Source organism: Aethalodelphis obliquidens, unplaced genomic scaffold (assembly GCF_003676395.1).
Source record: "Aethalodelphis obliquidens isolate GAN/ISIS:26980383/991018 unplaced genomic scaffold, ASM367639v1 scaffold69, whole genome shotgun sequence".
Taxonomy (NCBI): domain Eukaryota; kingdom Metazoa; phylum Chordata; class Mammalia; order Artiodactyla; family Delphinidae; genus Aethalodelphis; species Aethalodelphis obliquidens.
In genome coordinates, this window is record NW_020838013.1 from 9,337,039 (window position 1) to 9,358,684 (window position 21,646).

Here is a 21,646-nt window from a genome sequence, read left to right on the forward strand (position 1 = left end):
CCAGAGCCAGCCGGAGGCCCTGCGGCCAGCTGCGTTACGGCAGCCCGGAAGGACCCATAAGGTCACTTTTTGTCAGTTTTTGCAGCAGGCGTCGGCATGCTGCCCCCGTCTGTGGACCAGGACCTTCTCTATTTTCCCCAGGGGTTGGTGCATTTCACACACACATGCAAACGTGTGCACATTCACACACAGGTCACATATGCGAACACACACTCACATGCACGCAAACAGGTGCACAGGCAGCATAATGGCTGCTAAAGGGACTGCATCCTTCTTCACAAAATCGGGCACAGGGGGCTTCCTGCAGCGGGGGGCCACCTGCATCTCGGTGGCCCCGCCAGGGCTTCGTGCATGCCAAGGGCAGGAGAGGGCAGGACAGTGCCTTCCGGGGTTTGCCGAAGCCAGGCCAGGCCCCTGGGCACTGTGTCCCCCTGATCCTGTGTGCAGAGCCTGGTGGCCGGAGCCCACTCGCTCCCCAGGAATCAGCCAGACCTCGGCCGTGCACGGTGGCCCACCCGACGCCCAGCCTCTACTGAAACACAGCAGCGCAGTGTCTGCCTGAGTTTATTTCGGAAAAGCAGAGAATCAAACAAAGGCTTTTGGAGAATAAATATCTGCAGAGAGAAGGTCAGATTAGGAGGTGAGGAAGCTCAGAGGGTCAATAGAGGGGGTGTATGGACAGTGGAGGTGGGGCCTGGGTGGCCGAGCGCTCCCCGCTCACCCCCGCCCCGGGCCCAGGTCCCTGAGGCCAGAGCGCCGGGCCCTGCGCCAGGGGGGCAGTTCGCACATGGTGTCCTGGCACAGACAGCTGTCGATGTGGGTGTAGGTGTGGTTGAGCCCGCGCCCGTCCGGGCACTGCAGCGTCACCTCCCGCTGGCTGGTGCGCTGCTCCTTGCAACAGGAGCACCTGTGGTCCAGGGACTGGGCCTCGGCCGAGTACCTGCAGAGCAGCCGGGGTGAGGCGCCACTGCCTGCTGGCGCGGACGCAGCCCCCGCCCCCCCCACGGCCCCCACCAGGGCCACTCGCGGCCTGGGCCTCACATGGCGAAGGTCCCGCAGGATCCCCCCCGCCGCCCCCACCAGGGCCACTCGCGGCCTGGGCCTCACGTGGCGAAGGTCCCGCAGGATCCCCCCCGCCGCCCCCACCAGGGCCACTCGCGGCCTGGGCCTCACATGGCGAAGGTCCCGCAGGACCCGGAGCAGTCGTTCATGGTGACCAGCTTGGTGCAGCCGTTGTGCGAAATTTCCCTGACGACAGGGACAGTGGAGCAGGGGACCCTGGTCTCATTGCGAGGGAGGCCTGGGGAGAGGGGGCAGAGGTTCGGGGGGTCTCCACCATGCAGGGCCCTCTCACTCCCCCTCACTGCTTCCTCTCCCCTCCCCAAGCACCCCACCTCGGCCGCCCTCAAGTAAGCTGAGCTCTGTCCTGCTTCTCAGGAAGGGATTCAGGCTTCCTGGGCAGCCCAGGTGATGCCTTCGAACTCAGCGTCCAGCTGAGAGTGGCACAGAGGGGACGGGATTCCCGGGGCACCATCCCCTCGTGCTGTCCTCCCTCCAAGGGGCCCGGGTGGAGCCCGCTGCCAGGCCGCCGCGCCCCGCGCCCCAGGAGCCACCCGCCGGAACTCACATTTCCTGCAGCAGCCATTGGGCATGAGCGTGATGGAGCCCTGGCGGGAAGGAGAAGCAGCTGGGACTCGCAGGCCTCCCCGAGCAGTGACAGCCCCCCGCTTGCCACGGGGGTGCACGCGGCCGTTCCTGCATAAGGGCCCACAGCAGACCCTCCAGGCTGGAGGCTGCTGTCCTGGTGCTGGCGGGCCAGCCGCTCAGGAACATCGGGGACCCCCACTCCCAGCAGTGATGGGCCCGCTCACCGGGAGACAGGTGCTGGGGTCAAAGTCAGGGCAGGTGATGCTGGAGATGGATGAGATGAACTGGTCATGTATCTTCATGCAGCTGAAGAAGGTACAGTTGTTCAGGGGGTCTCTCTTCATGTCCCCAGGCTGTGGGGCAGAGGAGGGTCTGTGGGAGGCCTGGCAGGAGTCCCACCCAGAAAGGCAACTGGAGACACCCCGAACACCCTGCCGAGTGCAGCCCACAGGCCCGGGGCCACCAGGCCGGTGGCACCCAGGAGGGGGCCAGGGACTACCAGCCTGTAGTCCACAGACGGGTCCACAACCTAACCCGCACATCCCGCAGAGGTGACCTGACCTGGAAAGGGTGTCTTTCAGAGGGAGCTGAGTTAAAGATCTCCAGGTGAGACCATCCTGGATTACCCGGGGCGTGGGGAAGGGACAGGGGGCCAAAATCCCATGGCAGGTGTCCTGATAAGAGACAGGACGTGGACAGCCTTGCAGCCCCGGGGGAGACTCAGCCTTGCCCCGGGCGGGGAAGGACAGGCATGTGCACCTTCAGGACCACGCTCTGGCTGCCGGGCTGGTTGATGACGATGCACTGGGTCTGCTGACACTTCTTGCAACACTCGCCGGGGACGTCCACCAGCTCAAAGCCCTGCAGGACACCCGGGCGGGCTGGCATCGAAAGAGGAAGGGCTGCGCGGGGACGGCGGTGGGCGGGCCGCACTTGTCTGGGCACGGGGTGCTTACGCGGTTGCAGGAGGTGTTGCAAGGCACGTGGGTGCAGGAGATGACGTTGAGCTGCGTGGCGTTGTCCCTGCGGTCGGTGCACGTGCAGTTCTGGCACTTGGAGGAGAAGACTGGAGAACCGGGCTTCGGGCACGGGGAGGGAAGGTGAGGCGGGGTCTCCAAGGCACCTCCCCTCCTCCAGGGCACCGCCCCGCATCACCAGCAGGCGAGCTGGGCGCCCCGGGGCCGAGAGCCCCCAGAGCAGGGCCCCTCACCGGGCCAGCCAAGAGCCTGCCAAACCCCATGCCCTCTGTGCACCCGGCCCCACTCCCCGCAGCCCGTCAGGGCTCACCTGGTACTCAGCGTTCCGGAGAACACACACGCCCTTGGGTACTTGGGGGGAAGAAGAGGAACGAAGGTCAGACTGTCCTGCCTGAGCCCATGTGGACGCAGAGCCAGCGGACTGGGCTGGGTGCATCCGCTGGGCAGAACTTGAGCCCCCAGGCAGGGGCCACTTCAGCCCCACCCCCCCACCTCCCCATCCCCCCATCACACCACTGCCCAGCCCCAGCCCGGCTGCCCCGCCTAGACCTCCTTCATCCCCCACCCCGGCCCACCTACCACACGAGTAGAAGGGGCAGCACCTCCCAGGGACCATTTTGCTCTTCACCTCGAAGCCCAGCGGGCACGGCGGGGGGTTCTCCCTGCACAGGCTAGTGTTGCATTCTGAAAACGGGGGAGACACCCCAGTGAGCACGGCTGCTAGCTGGCCGAGCCCCGACGCCACCCTGCACAGGGCGGGGGCCTGCAGCAGAGGGACCCGGGGTCTGGACCCCCATGGCCCCACCGACGCCCACCCTCCTGCAGACACGCCCTGAGGCCCCCACCTCCAGAAATCACAGCAGGGCCAGGCCCGCTCCCTGCCCCGCGGACGCCTTACTGCAAGAGGTGATGTTGCAGCAGACGTTGGCGGGGTCGACCTCTGTGACAGTGTAGGTGCCTTTCTCCTTGCACTCCACGCGGGGCCTGGGGTGGCATGTCTTGGGCCTGCAGATGATGCCGCTGCCCCCCTCCAGGCAGATGCAGTCCTTGCAGTCGAACTCAAAGTGCTCCCCAAACTGCAGGGAGGAGGGGCGTACAGGGGGAGAGCGGGCGCCGGTCAGCCCGAGGCAGCGCTGCACCCGGCGGCCTGCGGGAAAGCCCGCGCCCTCCCCGCTCTGAGCGCACAAGGCAGGTCCTGGGCCAGGACACTCACATCACAACCGAGACCTGCTCACCAGCGTGTGCACACACAGGCCTGGTGCGGGGCAGACGCGCCACGTGCCTCTGTGGGGCTCACACAGCGTGGAGCTAAAGAGCCAACCACGCGCAGGAGACACGCTCAACACTGCAGACGCCGCCGCAGGTGTAGACAGAGCATGAAATGGCTAGTGGGTGGATCCCCCTGCTAGCTCAGCCTTCCAGGACTTAAATCACTCATTACTCATTATAGCCTCCAAGGGTCCCAGGTTCTCATTCCAGCCCATCCCACCTCCCAAAATGCAGGGCTCGTGGGAGTGTCCAGTCCCACACCAAGGGTGTCGGCCTACCTCTCTGGGCACGTTGTCGGGCCCCACGCAGCCTAGGAAGGAAGGAGACAGGCCCCGTGAGCACAGCCCCGTGAGCACAGCCCCAGCACGTGGGAGCTGGACTCAGCCCCAGGGAGGAGTAGCGGCCTCTGGCAGGCAGCCTACCGCACAGGTCCACGCAGACGTCGAAGCCGGGCGCGTAGCTGGTGGTGCCCTTGGGACAGAAGCAGCCTTCCGCCAGGCGTGGGCTGTTTGCCTGGGTGGGGCTGGGGGGGAGAGCATCGTGAGACGGCGAGGGGACAGACTGGACGACCAGCCCTGACACACCGGCCGGGAGCACGGTCAGAGGGACAGCCCACCGCCCCGACGCATCCACGGCGACTGACCTGGACCTGCAGGTGGGCTCCTCCACGGGACCACAGGCCCGGTACTCGCGGTGCGCCAGGCACGTCACCGCTGCGGGGAGGGGGCAGGAACCAGAGTCAGAGGGGGAAAGCCTGTGTCCCCCACCCTAACCCCCAAGTGACATCGTGCCCAGCCCCTCCCAAACAGGACCCGACACACCCGCACGGGCTGAGCGTGGCCTCAGCCCCCCGTGCTGTCCCGAGCCAGGAGGAGGGGGCCCAGCCCGCCGGGTGCTGAGCAAGGCGGCTCTTCTGGTGGCCTGTCCCCCCACCCCAGTCTGGCTCCCGGCACAGCGCCCAGCAGAGCCCGGGACGGGGCGGGCAGGCACTCACGGCAGGCCCCGCCGGTGCGGCTCCGCCAGTCGACGCAGATGCCCTTCTGGGCACAGAGGGCGGCGTAGGTCTGCAGGCTGGCACACTCCAGGCCTGAGCCGGGCGCGGCGAAGCTGTCGGATGTGCAGCCTTCGTAGTAGTGCCTGGGGGATGCCACAGCGTGGCACTGGGCGAACAGGCTGCGGGTGGAGGGCTGCAGGTCACGGTCTGGCCGGTGCCCCAGCCTCTCTCACAATACCCCCTGCCCAGCACCTCCACCCGGGCTGTCCCCGGGGGCCCGGCTCAGCCTGCACCACCAGACAGGTGCCCGTGGGCTGAGGGTGGGAGCAGAGCGGCGGGGCTGGCCTTGGGGTAGGGGGGCCAGCACTGTGGCCCGAGGATGAGGCGCTGTGCTCGGGCCGGAGATGGAAGCTTCGTGTCTAAACGGCCACGGGGTGCCAAGACCCCCCTCCAGCAACACCAGCAGGGAACCTCCCAGCCCCGCCTCACCCACCTCTGGGGACAAGCTGCTCGCTCCCAGGGATGCCAGCTTTGGGAGCGCCCCCTCTCTGTCTAAGCCCAAATACCCCTCCCCAGCATCAGTCCTGGATGCGAACTCTGTCCCGAGTCAACTAGTCTCTACCCAGGATTCAAGCCCAACCGCCCCTGCACCAGCCCAGGAGGCAGGAGAGATGGGGGGGGTCACAAAGGGCACAGGGATGCCTTACGGGCCACTCAGCCCCATGGAAATCAGGAGCCTGAGTCCTGGGCCCCACTGTGACCTCCTTCTGCCTCCCCAGCCCCAGGCTCAGCCCTTGTGGCCTCTTCTCCGCAGACCAGCAGGGGTGCAGCTGGGCCCGGGCCGGGATCACCTGTCCTTGATGAGCTCGCAGAGCGGAGACGGAGAGCGTGTCCCGGTGGTTGTGCTGCTGCCCACCGACGGCCAGGCGGCCGGGCGCTCGGTGGTGAAGCCCCTGTGGGGACACTGCGGCTCCGAGGGGTCGTTCACCACCCAGTGGCCAGCCGCGACCTCGCAGCTGGCAACGGCCTCCCCACCGGGCAGCATGCAGTCATCCGAGGTGCTGTTGGTGCACGTGCCTGTGTCGGCAGGAAGGCCACGTGTCCCTGAGCCAAGCCCAGCCGTCCAGCAGGCTGGGCAAAGCCCCCAGGACCCAGCCCCTCCCAGCCCAGGTCCCCGGTGGCCGGCTGGCCGGGGCCAAGGGCACAGACTAGACTAGGCTCCTATTGGCTTCCCACAGGAGCCCAGCCCAAATAAGGCAGTGGGTGCCTGCACGGCGCTGAGAACCACAGCCGTGGGGGCAGGCGCCCGCAGCCAGCCGCAGCCCGGACACCCTCCCTGGGGCAGCGCACGGGGGGGGAGAGGCTCACCACACTGGCCCTTCGTGTTGTTGCCGAACCGGTGGTAGGGCAGCCGGATGGAGAAGGAAAGGCTGTCGTAGGAGATGAGGGCACCCAGCTCAGGGATGTCCACCACATAGTTGATGCCTGACTGGTACACCTGCAGCCCATACTTTCTATAGGGCAGCGCCACGGCCTGCCTGTTGACCTGCACCTGTGGCCGAGACATCTGGGGTCAGGGAAGGCCAGCAGGGCGGGACGAGCTGTGCCTCCGGAGGCACCTGGGGTCACCCTCCCCCGCCTGTCCTCAGGCTGAGCGCCCAGTGCAGGGATCTCTGCCCGTCCCTCTCCCCCTTCCCTCTTCTGATCCTTGTCCTGACTCGTCTCAGGGGCAAGGTGGCAGGGCCGCTGTCCTCAGAGTCCCCCGGAGACCTGGGGGCCCCCGTGCAGGGGGTAGGACTCCCTGGGCCACGGGAACCAACAACTCCGTGCAGTGTGTTCAGGGCCCCTCCCCACTCACCCCTGTCCTCAGGGAGGGGGCTTCTGCCACAGAGACCTGTGCCCAGGGTGGGTGGCAGGGGCATGAGAGGGGGAGGTCAAGAGGTCCCTGAATGCCTCCAGAGGGCCAGACACAGAAATGTGTCCGCTGAGCGCCGCCCTGCCCTCTCCAAGCCTGGCTCTGGGGGAGGAAGCCCAGCCTCCCACCGGCTAAGGGAGCCCACATCAGTGCGCCCCGCCGTGGACACCCTTCCCCAGCCAACGTACCTGCACCCTCATGGGCATCATGTGCACGGTCTTGATCAGCACCTCCTGGGTCTCATGGTGCACGATGAGCGTGCGGGGGCAGGACACTTGGCTGTCGATGTCGCAGTGCTGGTTGTCGATGTAGACCCCGAAGTTGCCCATGGTGGGAGTGATCTCCTCCACCAGCACGTACGTGCAGTTGCCCTTGTAGCTGTAGTAGAGCCCATCGAAGGTGACATAGTGCGGGTCCCCCCAGCCCGTGCAGTAGCCTGCAGAGGGAGCTGGGGTGAGCCAGTGCCGAGCCATGGGCTGGGGGCTGGGACGGGGACAGGGTCAAGGACAGGGACCAAGGGTCAAGGGTCAGGTGGGAAGGGCAAGCAGAAACTGAGGGAAGCCCCAGAGTCTGGTTCCTGGGGCACGTGGGACATCTGGGCCCCAAGAGTGCCTTCCGCACTCAGCCCGCAGTGGCCAGGCCTCGGTTCCAACTCCAGCTCTGCCCCACCCCCACCCCAGGCCCCTCGGCGGTGGCCATGCTCCACCAGGCAAGCCCCTCTCTTCCCCCCGGACCCCTGGCCTGAGATGGGGAATAAGCAGGAGGCGTGAGAAACTGCTCCAAACGTGGGCCTGGCTCTCCGCGGGTGCTCAGCCATCAAAGCCATCACGACAGCCTGGGGTCTGCAGCCCCCACACACACAGTGGGGAGCAGGTGGGGTGGGTCTCTGCGGCGTCGGGCTTACAGTCACACTCCCAGTGCCAGCAGCACTTGTCGGGGTCCTCGACGCGCACAGGCATGAGGCCGTTGGAGCAGGTGGGCATGGGTGGGGGGTCGCACTTCACCTCCACGAGCTCCACGGTGTTGTTGTACTTGCAGATGGCCATGGTGCAGTTACACAGCCACCAGGTCTCGTTCTCCTGCAGGTGGGGAGGGCACAGGGTCAGCGGCACCAGCCTGGCACCCAGGTTCACACAGGAGGGGTGGGCCGTGCAGGCGAGGCCCCAGGTGAGCACCTAAGAGCCCTGCCCAGGAGGCTGAAGGCGAAGGGCAACCCCGTCCAGGAGGGCAGCCAGCCACCTCACTACAGCAAGGGGCATGTGGGAGAGAAGGTAGGAGGGCCACAGCAGACCCTGAGCCCAGCAAGCTGCCTAAAGCCTTCGCCCAACTGGGGATGTGGGGCATAGGGGCAGGGGCATGACCAGCAGAAAGGTAGAGCCTGGGGCTTTGGATGCCCAGATAGTGGCGGGGTGTGCCCGAGGGGACAAAAGCCACCCACAGACACAGACCTGTCTGGGAGGATCGAAGTCCAGGCACGCAGGGGGCTTGGTGGTGGGCGGCACACTGGATGTCATGGATGGCTGGGTGGTGGGTGTGGATGGGCAGGACCACTTGAAGATCTCAAGGGTGCAGTTCAGCGAGCAGTTCACGTAATAGCAGGTGTCCCCATGTGTGCTGTTGTACACCAGCTCACCTGCAAGGGGAAAGACCCAGTCCTTACCCCAACCACACAGGGCTGGCCACCAGAGTACCCAGGCGGGTCCCCACAGAGGCCACGAGAGAGAAGTCCACACAACCCTCACTCAGCCCTGATTTGTGGTGGCAGCACACGGGGCTGGCCATGGAGACATCCGCCCATGCTGGCATCCAGCTTCCCAAGCAAGCACCCAGTTTAGACCTTCAACTGACCCCTGGGCGCTGGGAACGCAAAGTCCCGCCAGCCTGCATTGCCTGAGTCAGAATGAAAAGCTTGGATACCTGGGGCATAGTACGTGTCATTTAAATAGCAGCATATCTTCTGGGGCTTGGAGGGGACTGAGACGATGCTCGTGGTGATGTGGGGTGAGGTTAATGGGATCACCGTAGGGGTGGTCACACTGGAGGTCAAGGTGCTGGTGGTCTGTGGCGTGGGTGGCATGGTCGACGAGTGTCCTATTGGTGTGGAAGCTCCCGTGGAAGTCGTTGACACAGTCGCGGGAGTGGGTGTGGGTGTGGAAGGGGGGCCTGTGGTGGATGAAGGGGGCCCAGTCGTGGTTCCATGGGTGGGAGTGGTCTTCGAGGAGGTGGGACCCGAGGTTGGCGAGCCTGTAAGAATGGAGGGTGCAGTCAGGGCTGAGGGCGTCCACCCATCGTAGATGCACAGGCGGCCTGGTGGCAAGTGCATGTGGGCAGCTCACTCGAAGGACGTGGTACCTGGCGTGGGAGGCCTCACATCCATTTCCCCAGCCCTCAGTCTCAGGGTTGAGCAGACTGTCAGGGCCCACAGTCTATGGTGTATGTAACAGGGGGGCCACGGGGGTGAGGCACCAGCTCCAGGCAGCACGAGAGCCACAGGACATTGGTCCATCAAGAGAGGCTGACCAGCGGCCCTCCAAAGCCCCAGGGAGAAGTGCAGCTGGAAGAGGGGGGACAGAGGGAGGGTCTCCCATGGCACCTGACTGGCAGCCTCTACTCCCCATGAGGCCACACATGCCTCGGTGGTCTCCCCTCAGGATGGCTTTGCCCACATAGCCCATCTTACAGCCATAGGCTGAGGGATGTGGACCACAGGCAGCCATGCCCAAGGAGAGACGTACTGTGGGGTCAGCAGCTTCCTGAACACTCAGCATCGGGACTTGGGGGGCAGGAGAGGCAGGTGAGCCCTTCTGGAGCCTTCTTGGGGACCGCTCTCACTGGGTAGGGTGGGGGGCACCTGTCTCAAGTCCCAAGAGTTGTAAAGCTCCCCTGGCGGGAGAAGGAACGGTAAGCGCATCACCAATAACCACACAAGTTCCATGGTCTCTGTGTACCTGGAGGGGTGGTGCCAGGTGTAGGTGGAGAGGGCGTGGTTCCTCCTGTTGTAGTGATGGCTGATTCTGTCGATGCTGGGGTCTGTGGTGTGCTATATGTCTCCACAATTGTTGGGGCAGTGGTCACAAGCGTGGTAGATTCCATGGAAGAGGGATAGGTGGACTGGGAGGTTGGAGGGGAAGACGTAGGAAGAGATTTTGATGTGCTGCTGGTAGTGCTAATGTTGGGAGGTGGGGTTGGAGTCTCTGTGGATGTGGCAGTGGTCGGGGAGGGGATTTCTGTGGTGGTGGATGCTGGAGTTGGGGCCTCTGTTATGGTGGGTGTAGATGTTGGGGTCTCGGTGGAGGTGGTGCTAATGGTGAGGGTCGGAGTGGGAGTCACCATGGAGCTGGTGGTCAGTGGTGGTGTTGGGGTCACTGTGGTGGTGGTTATTGGTGTTGGGGTCTCAGTGGTTGTGATAGTGGTGGGGATTGTCTCTGTAGTGGTGGTGGTCGGAGTTGGAGTCCCAGTTGAAGTGGTGGTGGGTGCTGTGGTTGGGATCTCTGTAGTGGTTGGAGTTGGAGTCCCTGTTGAGGTGGTGCTGGGAGTCTGAGTTGGAGTCCCAGTTGAAGTGGTGGTGGGTGTTGTGCTTGGGGTCTCTGTAGTGGTCGGAGTTGGAATCTCTGTTGTGGTTGTGCTGGGCGTCGGAGTTGGAGTCCCAGTTGAAGTGGTGGTAGGTGCTGTGGCTGGGGTCTCACTAGTGGTTGGAGTTGGAGTCCCTATTGGGGTTGTGGTGGGAGTTGGAGTTGCAGTCCCAGTTGAAGTGGTGGTGGGTGTTGTGGTTAGGGTCTCTGTAGTGCTTGGAGTCTCTGTTGTGGTTGTGCTGAGGGTCGGAGTTGGAGTCCCAGTTGAAGTGGTGGTGGGTGTTGTGGGTGGGATCTCTGTAGTGGTCGGAGTTGGAGTCTCTGTTAAGGTTGTGGTGGGGGTCGCAGTTGGAGTCCCAGTTGAAGTGGTGATGGATGTTGTGGCTGGGGTCTCTGTAGTGATCGGAGTTGGAATCTCTGTTGTGGTTGTGATGGGGGTCGCAGTTGGAGTCCCAGTTGAAGTGGTGGTGGGTGTTGTGGTTGGGGTCTCTGTAGTGATCGGAGTTGGAATCTCTGTTGTGGTTGTGATGGGGGTTGGAGTTGGAGTCCCAGTTGAAGTGGTGGTGGGTGTTGTGGTTGCGGTCTCTGTAGTGGGTGGAGTTGGAATCTCTGTTGATGTTGTGCTGGGTGTCGGAGTTGGAGTCCCAGTTGAAGTGGTGGTGGGTGTTGTGGTTGGGGTCTCCATACTGGTTGGGGTTGGAATCTCTGTTGTGGTTGTCGTGGGGGTCGGAGTTGGAGTCCCAGTTGAAGTGGTGGTGGGTGTTGTGGTTGCGGTCTCCGTAGTGGTCGGAGTTGGAATCTCTGTTGTGGTTGTGCTGTGGGTCGTGGTTGGAGTCCCAGTTGAAGTAGTGGTGGGTGCTGTGGTCAGGGTCCCTGTAGTGGTCGGGGTTGGAATCTCTGTTGTGGTTGTGGTGGGAGTTGGAGTTGGAATCCCAGTTGAAGCGGTGGTAGGTGCTGTGGATGGGGTCTCACTAGTGGCTGGACTTGGAATCCCTATTGTGGTTGTGATGGGAGTTGGAGTTGCAGTCCCAGTTGAAGTGGTGGTGGGTGTTGTGGTTAGGGTCTCTGTAGTGCTTGGAGTCTCTGTTGTGGTTGTGCTGAGGGTCGGAGTTGGAGKYCCAGTTGAAGTGGTGGTGGGTGTTGTGTGTGGGATCTCTGTAGTGGTCGGAGTTGGAGTCTCTGTTAAGGTTGTGGTGGGGGTCGCAGTTGGAGTCCCAGTTGAAGTGGTGGTGGGTGTCCCAGTTGGGGTCTCTGTAGTGCTTGGAGTCTCTGTTGTGGTTGTGCTGAGGGTCGGAGTTGGAGTCCCAGTTGAAGTGGTGGTGGGTGTTGTAGTTGGGCTCTCTGTAGTGGTTGCAGTTGGAGTCCCTATTGTGGTTGTGATGGGGGTCGGACTTGGAGTCCCAGCTGAAGTGGTGGTGGGTGTTGTGGTTGGGCTCTCTGTAGTGGTCGGAGTTGGAATCTCTGTTGTGGCTGTTGTGGGGGTCGGAGCTGGAGTCCCAGTTGAACTGGTGGTGGGTGTTGTGGTTGGGGTCTCTGTAGTGGTCGGAGTTGGAATCTCTGTTGTGGTTGTGGTGGGGGTTGGAGTCGGAGTCCCAGGTGAAGTGGTGGTGGGTGTTGTGGTTCGGGTCTCTGTAGTGCTTGGAGTCTCTGTTGTGGTTGTGGTGGGGGTCACAGTTGGAGTCCCAGTTGAAGTGGTGGTAGGTGCTGTGGTTGGGGTCTCACTAGTGGTTGGAGTTGGAGTCCCTATTGTGGTTGTGGTGGGAGTTGGAGTTGCAGTCCCAGGTGAAGTGGTGGTGGGTGTTGTGGTTGGGGTCTCTGTAGTGCTTGGAGTCCCTATTGTGGTTGTGGTGAGGGTCGGAGTTGGAGTCCCAGTTGAAGTGGTGGTGGGTGTTGTGGTTGGGGTCTCTGGAGTGGTCGCAGTTGGAGTCTCTGTTGAGGTTGTGGTGGGGGTTGGATTTGGAGTCCCAGTGGAAGTGGTGGTGGGTGTTGTGGTCGGGGTCCCTGTAGTGGTCGGAGTTGGAGTCTCTGTTGTGGTTGTGCTGGGGGTCGCAGTTGGAGTCCCAGTGGAAGTGGTGGTGGGTGTTGTAGTTGGGGTCTCCGTAGTGGTCGGAGTTGGAGTCTCTGTTGCAGTTGTGGTGGGGGTCGGAGTTGGAGTCGCAGTTGAGGTGGTAGTGAGTGTTGCGGTTGTGGTCTCTGTAGTGGTCGGAATTGGAGTCTCTGTTGAGGTGGTGCTGGGGGTCAGAGTTGGAGTCCCAGGTGAAGTTGTGGTGGGCGTCGTGATCGTGTTCGTGCGACACTCATCCGTCACCAGGCAACAATAGACGCGTATCTCGTAGTCATAGCAGACTTCAAAAGGTCCTTTTCCAAACTGGTCTTCGTTCTTGCAGATGAACCCGAAGGAGACATTGCACTGAGCCTCCTGGCCCAGCTCCTCCCATCTGAGGTGCGGCTGTATGGCCACCCTGCACTCGATATCCTTGGGGGCCCTGCAGACATGGTTGAATGTCTCTCGGTCTCCACCATCACTGCCGATTCTGGGATGGTCATCGTTGATCCAGTCGGACCAGGAACAGCATAGCCCTAGGCGAGCAAGACGCAGCGCTGGTCAGCCAGGCTGGGGTGTGCCTTTCGGGAGATCTGTGGGACTCGGAGAACCGAGACCCCTGGGACCAGCTGTCCCCATCATCACCAAAGGGCGCAGTGTTGGCTCTGAGGCTCTAAGCTGAGCCCTAACTTCCACCCTCCACTTCTCCCCTCCTTCTGCAGCTAAAAACCCAAGACCCCAATGCCATGCCAGTGACAGACCCAGGCCTCAGAGCGCCAGCCTAGCACCCCTTCCTCAGCTACCTTCAAATCCTTATGTCAAACCAATAAATAAGGAAAGGGCCACCCAGTCCAGCGAAGAAGCGCGCCGGCAGGGACTTGGTCTGGACTCTTGACCAATGTTTTCACCCTGAGCTGGTCAGGTCCCCTGCACGTGTCCCTGGGCTCAGCAAATCGGGAATCAAGTCACCAAAATACATCTTCGGTCCGCGAGCCGCTGGTCCAGCCCACCCAGCCCAGCCCCGTGTCTGGGTCTCGAGGGAGGCGCCCAGCAGTTTTCTGCAGGTGCTCGCCCTGTATCATTGGGAACGCCGTCAACGTGACTTACTCTGAGTTGTTGAAGAGGGAGATGGCACTGCAGTAAAATGGGGGGGAAAGAGAATGTCATTCTATAGCTCTGAGGTTTTTCAAACCTTTTAATTTTACCAGTTTCTTTTCCCAGTGGCTGGCGGCTGGTGGCTCGTTCAGCAGTAGCTGCAATTTCAGCCCGAGCAAATGCACAGGGACTAGAGGGTGTCTCTCTGCCTCCTCTAACCCTTAGGGGTAGTTTCCTGCGGGTCTGGGGAGACGGCCCCGAGTCGCCATCACTGCAATCTGGGCTCAGGGGTGTGGTCAAGATGCTGGGAGGCGGGGGACACTCCCTGAGTTGAGAGGCATGTCGGCATCACACCCATCTACCTAGAAAGGCCGCCCTGCTGGGATCAGGGGAAGACCTTACCTGTACTGGCGGTCAAAGTGGTGCTCGTGGTGGTGGAGGGGGTGATGAGGGAGACAGAGGTGGTGGTGGCGGGTGTTGAGGGGGACGAGGGTGGTGGGGTGGGCTCGCATATGCCGAAGTGCTCCTCCACCGTCCCGTTGGGGCCACAGGTCTCCCAGTAGCAGAAGGGGCTGTCCTTCTTAAAGGTGACATTCTTCCCTGGGGGGAGGCCGACGTCAACACGTCAGGAACAAGACAGAGACACACAAGGCCTTCCTCAGTCTGTCCCAATAAGGGGAAGACTGGTTTCCCCCACCTCCAACCACTGGCAAACCAGTGCCCGTCAGGACCCCATTCCCAGAATCCTAAGCGGTGCCCATCAGGACACAGAAGCTACACCACAGATGGGGCATCTGCTCCCCATCAGGAGAAATACAAACATTGCAGGTGAGCCCGAGGGGCTGCTGCGAATCAGAGGCACATCTGAGCTGGGAGCCCCAGGGAAGCCACACGGAAGAAAAGGGGGAGGGGGAGGGCCAGGAGGACCGTCCAGGGGCGGGCAGCTTACCTACTTCTGGCCGGCAGACAACTTGCGAGGAGTTGTCACACACACTGAAAAGCAAGAGCAAGGCTGCAGGCCCGAGGAAACACTGGCCTCTCCCAGCCGCCTCTGCCGCCGGCCCAAAGCCTCAGGGCGCTACCCCAAAGGCTGAGTCCAGGAGCCCCCGCCTGGGTTCCCACTGTGGGCAGAGAGGGGACGAGGCCAGGGGAGCAGAAGGAAGGAGGGCCCACTTCTCCCCTCCCCGTGTTTCCTGTGTGCGAGCGGCCATGTGTCCACATGTGTGTACATGAACAGCACTGTGTGCCAGTGTGTGTGCGTGGATGTGGGTGCGTGTGTGCGTGTGCACTGATCTCCCCCGGGGCCCCTGCGACGTGAGCTTAGATACCAAGAGTGGCAGATCTGCTCCGTGGGCACAGGCTCTCCGGGTGCGTAGTGAGTGCCGTTGACATAGCAGCCGCATTGGTCCCGTGTGACACACTTCTTCAGGTCCTCGTCGTAGATGGGACTTCCCTTAGGGCACCGGGGGTAGCAGCCTGGTGGGCACAGGGCACTGGGCTTGGACCGGCACAGAGGACCCCACATCCACCAGACCCTACCCATCTTCCCCACCCTGGCAGGTCCTCTTCTCCAGATGTCCTCTGGGAAGGCGGGGGCCTGGACACCGCCCCCTTCCTGGGGCCCTGACACGGCCCTGTGGCCAAAGGGACAGCCAGGCCCCGCCCAGCCTCCTGGGGGCACGCCCACTGCTCCCTCCCCACATCTCCGTGTTCTCAGCTCACAGACGCTGCAGAGGACTCCCTAGCCCCCACCTCGCCCTCTTCTGCTCTTTCCCCACAGCAGCTTCGCCCCCAACCTCACACGGTCTCCTGACCTTACGTGGGCGTGTTAAGCTGCCCCTTTTCTGCCTCTCTCCTCTAGGGCGGGGTCTCGACTCAGGCTCCCAGCCCCCTGTCAGCGCGGCGAGCCTGGCCCACCCTGGCACGCAGGGTCCCGGGCCCCACAGGGCACCTCACCCTCCAGGTGGGACACGGAGATGTTGGAGTGAACGCCGCTGATCGTCCTGCACGTCTCAAAGCTGTGGGTCCCGCAGGGTTCGTAGTGCCACTGACACTCGTTCGGGGGGTTGTAGTAGTCACAGAATATGGCTGGGGGAGGGGAGAGGGGGGTCAGGCTCGGGGAGGGCCGAGGCCGGGTGGGGGAGGCGGGGGGGGGTTACAAACACCCCATCCCCCGGCGCAGCAGCCTCCAGCCCGCCACACTGGCACCCCAGGCCCAGGACAGGCGGGCACTCACGGCACAGCTCGGGCGTCCTCCAGAACACGCAGGCCCCCTCCTTGGTGCACTCCTGGGCGTAGGCGGCCACAGCAGAGCAGAAACACTCACAGTCCCCGCCCGTGTCGCAGGAGCACGAGTCGTGGACACAGGCTTCGTAGAAGGGCTTGGGGTCCACCTAGGGGAGGAGCCTCCATGTGCCCGGTGTCTACACCACCCTCATGCGGACAGACCTTCCCCTGTGGCCCAGGAAGCTCGGGACCCCAAGGCCAACTCTGCGCCCGGGACAGGGTGTGGTCACCCAGCCCTAGCCCCCCAGTGGGGCTGGCAGGGGAGGTCCAGCAACGGTTGCCCAACCCTGCCCACCTCCCCCCACCACTGCCGGGAGCTAAGGGCCATCTGGGCCTCAGGGGCTTGTGTCCTTTCTCCCTCCCTGGAAGGTCCAGAGGCCGGGGGTCCAACCAGGGGTCTCAGAGGGAAGGCTGGACCTCTGGTCACGTGTCCAAAGGACACAGAAGATGGAGCTGAAGCTGGAGAACAGATGGCACAGGCTGACGCAGCCCCGCCCTCAGCCCCGCCCTCGCCCACTCCCCGCCCACCTTGCTGTGGCAGACCCCGAAGACCGGGCCCTTGATGATGCTGCACTGCTTCTCGGCCCAGGAGCGGCGGTGCGGCCTCAGGACGCACGGCTCGGGGGTGGCGCTCACGTCCGGACAGGTGGGGGCCTCCTTCCAGCTGTTCCCGAAGTCCAGCTCACTCTCCACCACCATGTGGTCCCGCGTGGTGAAGTCGTTGCTGGATCGCTGGTCAAAGTTCCCACACAGGCCACACACAGTGCCCTGCAGAGACAAGCCGGCCGGGGGCTTTGCCGGGGGCTCGCAGGCGGGAGGGGCTGGCCGCTCACGAGCCTGGGGGGCCCGGGGGGAGCACAGGCACGGACTGGCTGACGGGCAGGCGGCTGCGCACCTTGTAGGAGGGGGCGAGCTTGATGAAGACGCTGGTCCTCTTGTCCCAGATGACGAGGATGCCGACGCTAGCCTCCACCACCAGGTACTGGCCCACTTCCCGCGTGGTGTAGGCCACATGGTGGCCCACGTCACGCTGTATCACCATGCAGTGTTTGTCCTCCAGCTTTAGCTCCGTCCTCTGTGCCCAGGGGAGAGGCCCCGTCACTGGCCGGGTCTGAGGGTCCCCAAGGGACCATGCGTGCCCAGGGGAAGGCAGCACTCACCCCCAGGAAGATCTTGATGGCCTTGGAGCAGGTGACGCCCGTGGTGCCACAGGGGACATTCTCGGTGATGACACTGAAGGAGCCCAGTGAGGAGTTCTGGCCACAGTAGTCCTGGGGGCCCACGGGCACGTGAGCCAGGGCGGCCCGGCCATGAGGGTCCTGGGCACCTCCCCCCAGCTGGACCTGGTCGAGCCTCAGCCCCTCATCTGTTGAGAGGGGCCTTAACCCCCCAAACACACACGCCCCTCTGCACCCCACACCCCCGGAACCCACGGGAGGGTCATGGAATGGGAGGGCCACGGAAGGGCTCCCGTCCCGCCCCAGACCCCTCCACTCGGAGCCTCCTCACTGGTCTGGAGCAGCCCAGGGCCAGCAGCGCAGGGGCCACGAAGCAGCGGCAGGCTCTGGCCATGCCCTCGGCCTCACCTGAACGGCCACGTAGGAGCAGCGTCCATCAAAGTCATAGTACTTCCCATCGAAGGTGATGTAGTGGCTGTTCCCATAGATGGCACAGGTGCCATGGCACACGGACTGGGTGCATGCCCAGCGCCCTTTCTGGCAGGTGCTGAGGAGAGCGAGATGGGGGGCCTGGAGGGGCTGCAGGGGCCCAGGTCCCCCACCCCTGCTCAGCGTGTACCGTGGCGCTGTGCGGAAAGCCCTCCAGCAGCTCACAGAGCACACCTCCAGGCCCTCCTATCCCAGCGCCCACCCAGGCCAGGGCCCTGCAGACCCCGGCCAGCCCCGCGGAGGAGACCCCCGTGGAGGAGGCCTGTGGTCCAGGGCCGGCTCCCCACGGAGTGCTTGGGGGTCGGGGGCCAGGGTGCTTACCAGGTGTTGCAGTCCACCCTGATCTTGTCCCCGGGGGAGTACAGGTCCTTGTTGTGCACACACGGGCACGCCTCCTCCACCACGCAGCCACCCCGGCCATCGTCAATCAGCCCTTCAGGGCACACGCAGCCGCTGATGCACTCCATCTGGTACTGGCGGGCGGTTGGAGAGCGGGGTTCGGGGATCAGGTGCCGGGCCCAGGGTGGCTGACCCCTCTTCTGTTGCTGCAGACACCCCTCTTGCCCCCCCCCCCCCCCCCCCTGCCCCTTGACGCCCCCCCCCGGTCCAGCCTCCGGAGCCCTGCCCCCGGGCTCACCACTGGGCGGGGGGATGGGGGAGAGCAGCCTGCCAGGGGCCCCTACACTGGTCCCTGTGCCCTCAGCGGTCTGGGTGGGGACCCACAGGTGGTCACCTCCCACGAGGAACGGGGAGGGCCGGCGAAGCGCATGTGTCCAGAGGACCTAGGGCCCAGAGCCGCAGGACCGGCCGTACGGGAGCCCGCCTGCACCCCCGTCCACAGCGCCCCCGCCCAGCACGCACATAGCCGGCAGCCAGCGTCTGGCAGCTGACGGGCCTGGGGTTCCGGGTGGCCAGCGCCGTCCGGTTGTTGCAGTCGACATGGATCTTCGGGGCCGGGCAGCCTGCGGGATGGAAGGGGCCACATCAGCTCAGGTGAAGTTGGGTGCGGGGCTCGCGCAGGCGATGGAGGGGGAGCAGGTTGGGGGGCGGCAGGCCATGCACAGGGCAGCAGCCACTTACGCTGGTAGGGCTGCTTGACCTGCAGGCAGTGCAGCCTCCCGTTCTGGCAAACGCTGTGAGGGAGAGGTGGGGGGTGAATGGGGCCCTTCGGGGGCGGGCCCAGTGGCTCTGTGGGACTGGGCGGGGGTGTGGGCGCCCCCAGCAGAGCCGGCCCTCCCTCCCTGACCCCAGGCCACACACCATCGCTTCTCCTGCCTCAGGATGGTCTTCCCTGCCTCCAGGTAGAGGCCATCGTGGTAGCAGGAACACTTGGCCAGGACCACGCAGCGGCCCTTCTCGTCCAGGAAGGTGTGGTCGGGGCAGCCGCAGCCGTCCACGGGTGCGAAGCCCTTGACACAGTGGGTGTCAGGCTCAGACAGCGAGCGGCAGGTCGGCTGGCAGGTGGTCAGGTTGTACAGGAAGACCTGCGACCTGGGGCAGGAGCCCACGTCCTTGTCTGCAGAGGGGAGGGGCCGGCCTGAGGGGCGGGAGGACGGCCCGCAGCTCCCTTCCCCAAAAGCCAGCCCTGAGCCCCACATCTGGCCAGGACACCCACCCAGCCAGGGGGCCAACGAGGGCAGTCACCCCGGGACCCCTGGCTACACAGGTGCCCCAGCCCCCCGCACGCACCTCCCCTCTGAGCTAAGGCATCGTAGCCACAGTTCCAGGCCCCTCCCTGCAAGCAGAGGGGCCCAGGGCTGGTTTCCTGCTGCTTCCTAGCCAGGGAAGCTGGGAGTGAGGTCGGCCCCCTGCACCCTCAACCCTCGACGGCCAGGGCAAGCTGCCACCTGGGACAGCAGTGACCTGGAGGCCGGCCCGGGCCCAGGACACCTGGCACTCACTGCAGACGTGCTCCCGCCAGCCCCACAGCGTGACGCCCTTGATGGTGCAGGCGCGGGCGTAGGAGGACAGGGCTGCGCACATGCAGTCCTCCGTGCTCTGACAGTTGCACGTGTCGTATTTGCACCTCTGTGGGGGCAAACAGGGCAGTGAACGGGGAGAGCTGGCTGGGGGACATCACGCCCGTGTGAGCACACAGACACGCAGCATTTACGCACGTGCACACACACACCCAGCTATACACATGTGCTCTGCACACACACCCAGCTATACACATGTGCTGTGCTCACAGACCCAGCTATACACATGTGCTGTGCACACACACCCAGCTATACACATGTGCTGTGCTCACACACACCCAGCTATACACATGTGCTCACACACACCCAGCTATACACATGTGCTCTGCACACACCCAGCTATACACATGTGCTCTGCACACACGCAGCCGTTTCGCACAGGAGCCGCGCAGGCAGCGGGGAGGGCAGTGCCGGGGGCCGCCCACCTTGTAGTACTCGGCTGGGTCCACGGCAGAGTGACACTTGCTGAACGGGCTCTCTGTCTTCTTCAGCAGGGAGCACCAATGCTCAGCGTAGTTGGCTGGAGAGGGTTCAGCCCGTCAGTGCGGACGGCCCCTCCAACAAGTCCCCCAGGTCAGGCTGCCCAGCCGCCCAGGCTGGAGCAGACACTGTCCTCTCGGTGGACCGAGCCCAGGCCCCTCCCTTCAGGGCAGGTCAGCACAGGACGGTGCCCCTTTGGAAGGCAAGGGCTCCCACCCCTCTCCTCTCTCCACCTCGTGGACGTGGCAGGTGACCTGGCAGGTGTTAGGGTGTCCTGTCAAGGCACCAGGCCAGCCCCCAGATGAGGGCCACCAGCCTGCGATTAGTAGCCCCGGCCCCTCTGCCATGTCGCTGGGCAGGCTGCCACCGTGGGCCACCATAAACCAGCCGCAAGGCAGACGGCAGCAGGTGGACGGCTGGCTCTGTTGTCTCCACACGACACCCGCCCGCCGCGTCCCACCAGGAGCCCTGTGTGCGCCGGGCCAGCTCCCCAGCGGCCAGGCCTCACCGCTCTCGATGCTGAGGGAGCAGGGGTCATCCAGCCAGTCCAGCTTGTTGCGGCAGCTCGACTGGGCCTTCCAGGAGTTGGCGAAGCCGGCGCCCGTGGCCTCCACCAGCCCACCGGGCGTCCTGAAGTCGTCACCTTCAAGGCCGTTGAAGTTCCCGCAGAGGCCTGAGGGGCCAGGACAGGGTTGGGAAGGGTCGGGGGTCAGAGTGCGCAGGCCCGAGGGTGGCCTGCGTGGGGGGCGCTGGGCGGGGCCGCTCACCCTGCACCAGCCCCTGGGCGGCATGGTCCAGCGTCAGGAAGAGCTGCATGACTGGCACCAACTGGACCTGCAGCCTGAGGCCGAAGGCGGTGGTCACGACGATGTGGTGGGAGGACGGTTGGAGGATGGAGAAGCTCGCTGCAAGGCAGGGGAGGGGAAGGGCCGTGGAGGGCTCGTGGGGAGGGCTCCCCTCCTTTCCCATCCCCCTCCCCCGTCTCCGTCCCCCCTCCTCCCCCCGCCCCGCCCCCTCCCCGGCATGGGCGCCCTGGAGCTGGACTCACCCGTCACGTGGGGCAGGTTCACCTTAAGCTCATTCAGCAGGACGCTGCCGTCCAACTTGAAGGCCACCACCTGTGGGCAAGGCCGAGTGTACACGGGGGCTGAGAAGGGCCTTGGGGCCCCCGGGGGTGCTGGGAGGGCAGGGGGCAGGGGCACCCACGTTCTTCCTGTTGTCAGCCAGCAGCACCACTGTCTTCAGGCAGGTCTGCTTGTCGGTGGAGCCGCAGGGGGTCAGCTCGCCCAGGACGGCGTAGGAGTCATGGGTGTCCTGCGGGGAGGGCAGAGGGCGTTGCAGCCACACAGCGGGTGGGGCAGGGGTCCAGCTCCACCCACATGCCCACCCGGGTGCCAGCCACCTTGGTCAGCACGTAGTAGCAGTCCCCGTGGAACGTGTACTTCCTCTCGTCGAAGGTGGTGATATGGGCACCGCCCTCCAGGGCACATGTCCCGGGACACTGCAGGTCCTGGCACACCCAGCGGCCGGCGTTGCAAACACTGCAGGGCAACAGGGCCAGGGTCAGGCTCGACCGCCACCCCTGCCCTCTGGGACCCCCAGCCCACCTGGAAACCCTCCCGCTGGGACCCTCAGCCCACCTGGACTCCCCTCCCGCTGGACTCCCCTCCCGCTGGACCCCAGCCCATCGGGACGCCAGCCCACCTGGACCCCAGCCCGTT

General features: G+C 64.3%; 1 protein-coding gene across 1 annotated transcript in view; it reads right to left on the reverse strand.

Annotated features, from left to right (window-relative positions):
* Nucleotides 1–548: 548 nt before the first annotated feature.
* MUC2 (mucin 2, oligomeric mucus/gel-forming) overlaps nucleotides 549–21,646 on the reverse strand; it is a 25,484-nt gene continuing 4,386 nt past the window's right edge. The window contains exons 9-50 of the mRNA XM_027089897.1: nucleotides 21,325–21,466; nucleotides 21,132–21,239; nucleotides 20,974–21,043; nucleotides 20,693–20,830; nucleotides 20,434–20,598; nucleotides 19,871–19,965; nucleotides 19,368–19,494; nucleotides 18,727–18,982; nucleotides 18,547–18,599; nucleotides 18,328–18,428; nucleotides 17,788–17,939; nucleotides 17,386–17,524; nucleotides 16,960–17,070; nucleotides 16,695–16,874; nucleotides 16,328–16,567; nucleotides 15,750–15,906; nucleotides 15,470–15,601; nucleotides 14,842–14,989; nucleotides 14,376–14,506; nucleotides 13,916–14,113; nucleotides 9,751–12,954; nucleotides 9,396–9,491; nucleotides 8,986–9,046; nucleotides 8,720–8,886; nucleotides 8,251–8,435; nucleotides 7,707–7,881; nucleotides 6,991–7,238; nucleotides 6,256–6,439; nucleotides 5,739–5,964; nucleotides 4,888–5,066; nucleotides 4,537–4,606; nucleotides 4,316–4,416; nucleotides 4,172–4,203; nucleotides 3,523–3,700; nucleotides 3,204–3,308; nucleotides 2,935–2,975; nucleotides 2,604–2,726; nucleotides 2,407–2,508; nucleotides 1,872–2,000; nucleotides 1,628–1,667; nucleotides 1,174–1,300; nucleotides 549–940 (exon numbers count right to left, since the gene is read on the reverse strand). Of these exons, the coding sequence (XP_026945698.1) occupies nucleotides 718–940; nucleotides 1,174–1,300; nucleotides 1,628–1,667; nucleotides 1,872–2,000; nucleotides 2,407–2,508; nucleotides 2,604–2,726; nucleotides 2,935–2,975; nucleotides 3,204–3,308; nucleotides 3,523–3,700; nucleotides 4,172–4,203; nucleotides 4,316–4,416; nucleotides 4,537–4,606; nucleotides 4,888–5,066; nucleotides 5,739–5,964; nucleotides 6,256–6,439; nucleotides 6,991–7,238; nucleotides 7,707–7,881; nucleotides 8,251–8,435; nucleotides 8,720–8,886; nucleotides 8,986–9,046; nucleotides 9,396–9,491; nucleotides 9,751–12,954; nucleotides 13,916–14,113; nucleotides 14,376–14,506; nucleotides 14,842–14,989; nucleotides 15,470–15,601; nucleotides 15,750–15,906; nucleotides 16,328–16,567; nucleotides 16,695–16,874; nucleotides 16,960–17,070; nucleotides 17,386–17,524; nucleotides 17,788–17,939; nucleotides 18,328–18,428; nucleotides 18,547–18,599; nucleotides 18,727–18,982; nucleotides 19,368–19,494; nucleotides 19,871–19,965; nucleotides 20,434–20,598; nucleotides 20,693–20,830; nucleotides 20,974–21,043; nucleotides 21,132–21,239; nucleotides 21,325–21,466 (8,839 nt within the window). The 3' untranslated portion in view covers nucleotides 549–717. The remainder of the gene's footprint in view (nucleotides 941–1,173; nucleotides 1,301–1,627; nucleotides 1,668–1,871; nucleotides 2,001–2,406; nucleotides 2,509–2,603; nucleotides 2,727–2,934; nucleotides 2,976–3,203; nucleotides 3,309–3,522; nucleotides 3,701–4,171; nucleotides 4,204–4,315; nucleotides 4,417–4,536; nucleotides 4,607–4,887; nucleotides 5,067–5,738; nucleotides 5,965–6,255; nucleotides 6,440–6,990; nucleotides 7,239–7,706; nucleotides 7,882–8,250; nucleotides 8,436–8,719; nucleotides 8,887–8,985; nucleotides 9,047–9,395; nucleotides 9,492–9,750; nucleotides 12,955–13,915; nucleotides 14,114–14,375; nucleotides 14,507–14,841; nucleotides 14,990–15,469; nucleotides 15,602–15,749; nucleotides 15,907–16,327; nucleotides 16,568–16,694; nucleotides 16,875–16,959; nucleotides 17,071–17,385; nucleotides 17,525–17,787; nucleotides 17,940–18,327; nucleotides 18,429–18,546; nucleotides 18,600–18,726; nucleotides 18,983–19,367; nucleotides 19,495–19,870; nucleotides 19,966–20,433; nucleotides 20,599–20,692; nucleotides 20,831–20,973; nucleotides 21,044–21,131; nucleotides 21,240–21,324; nucleotides 21,467–21,646) is intronic.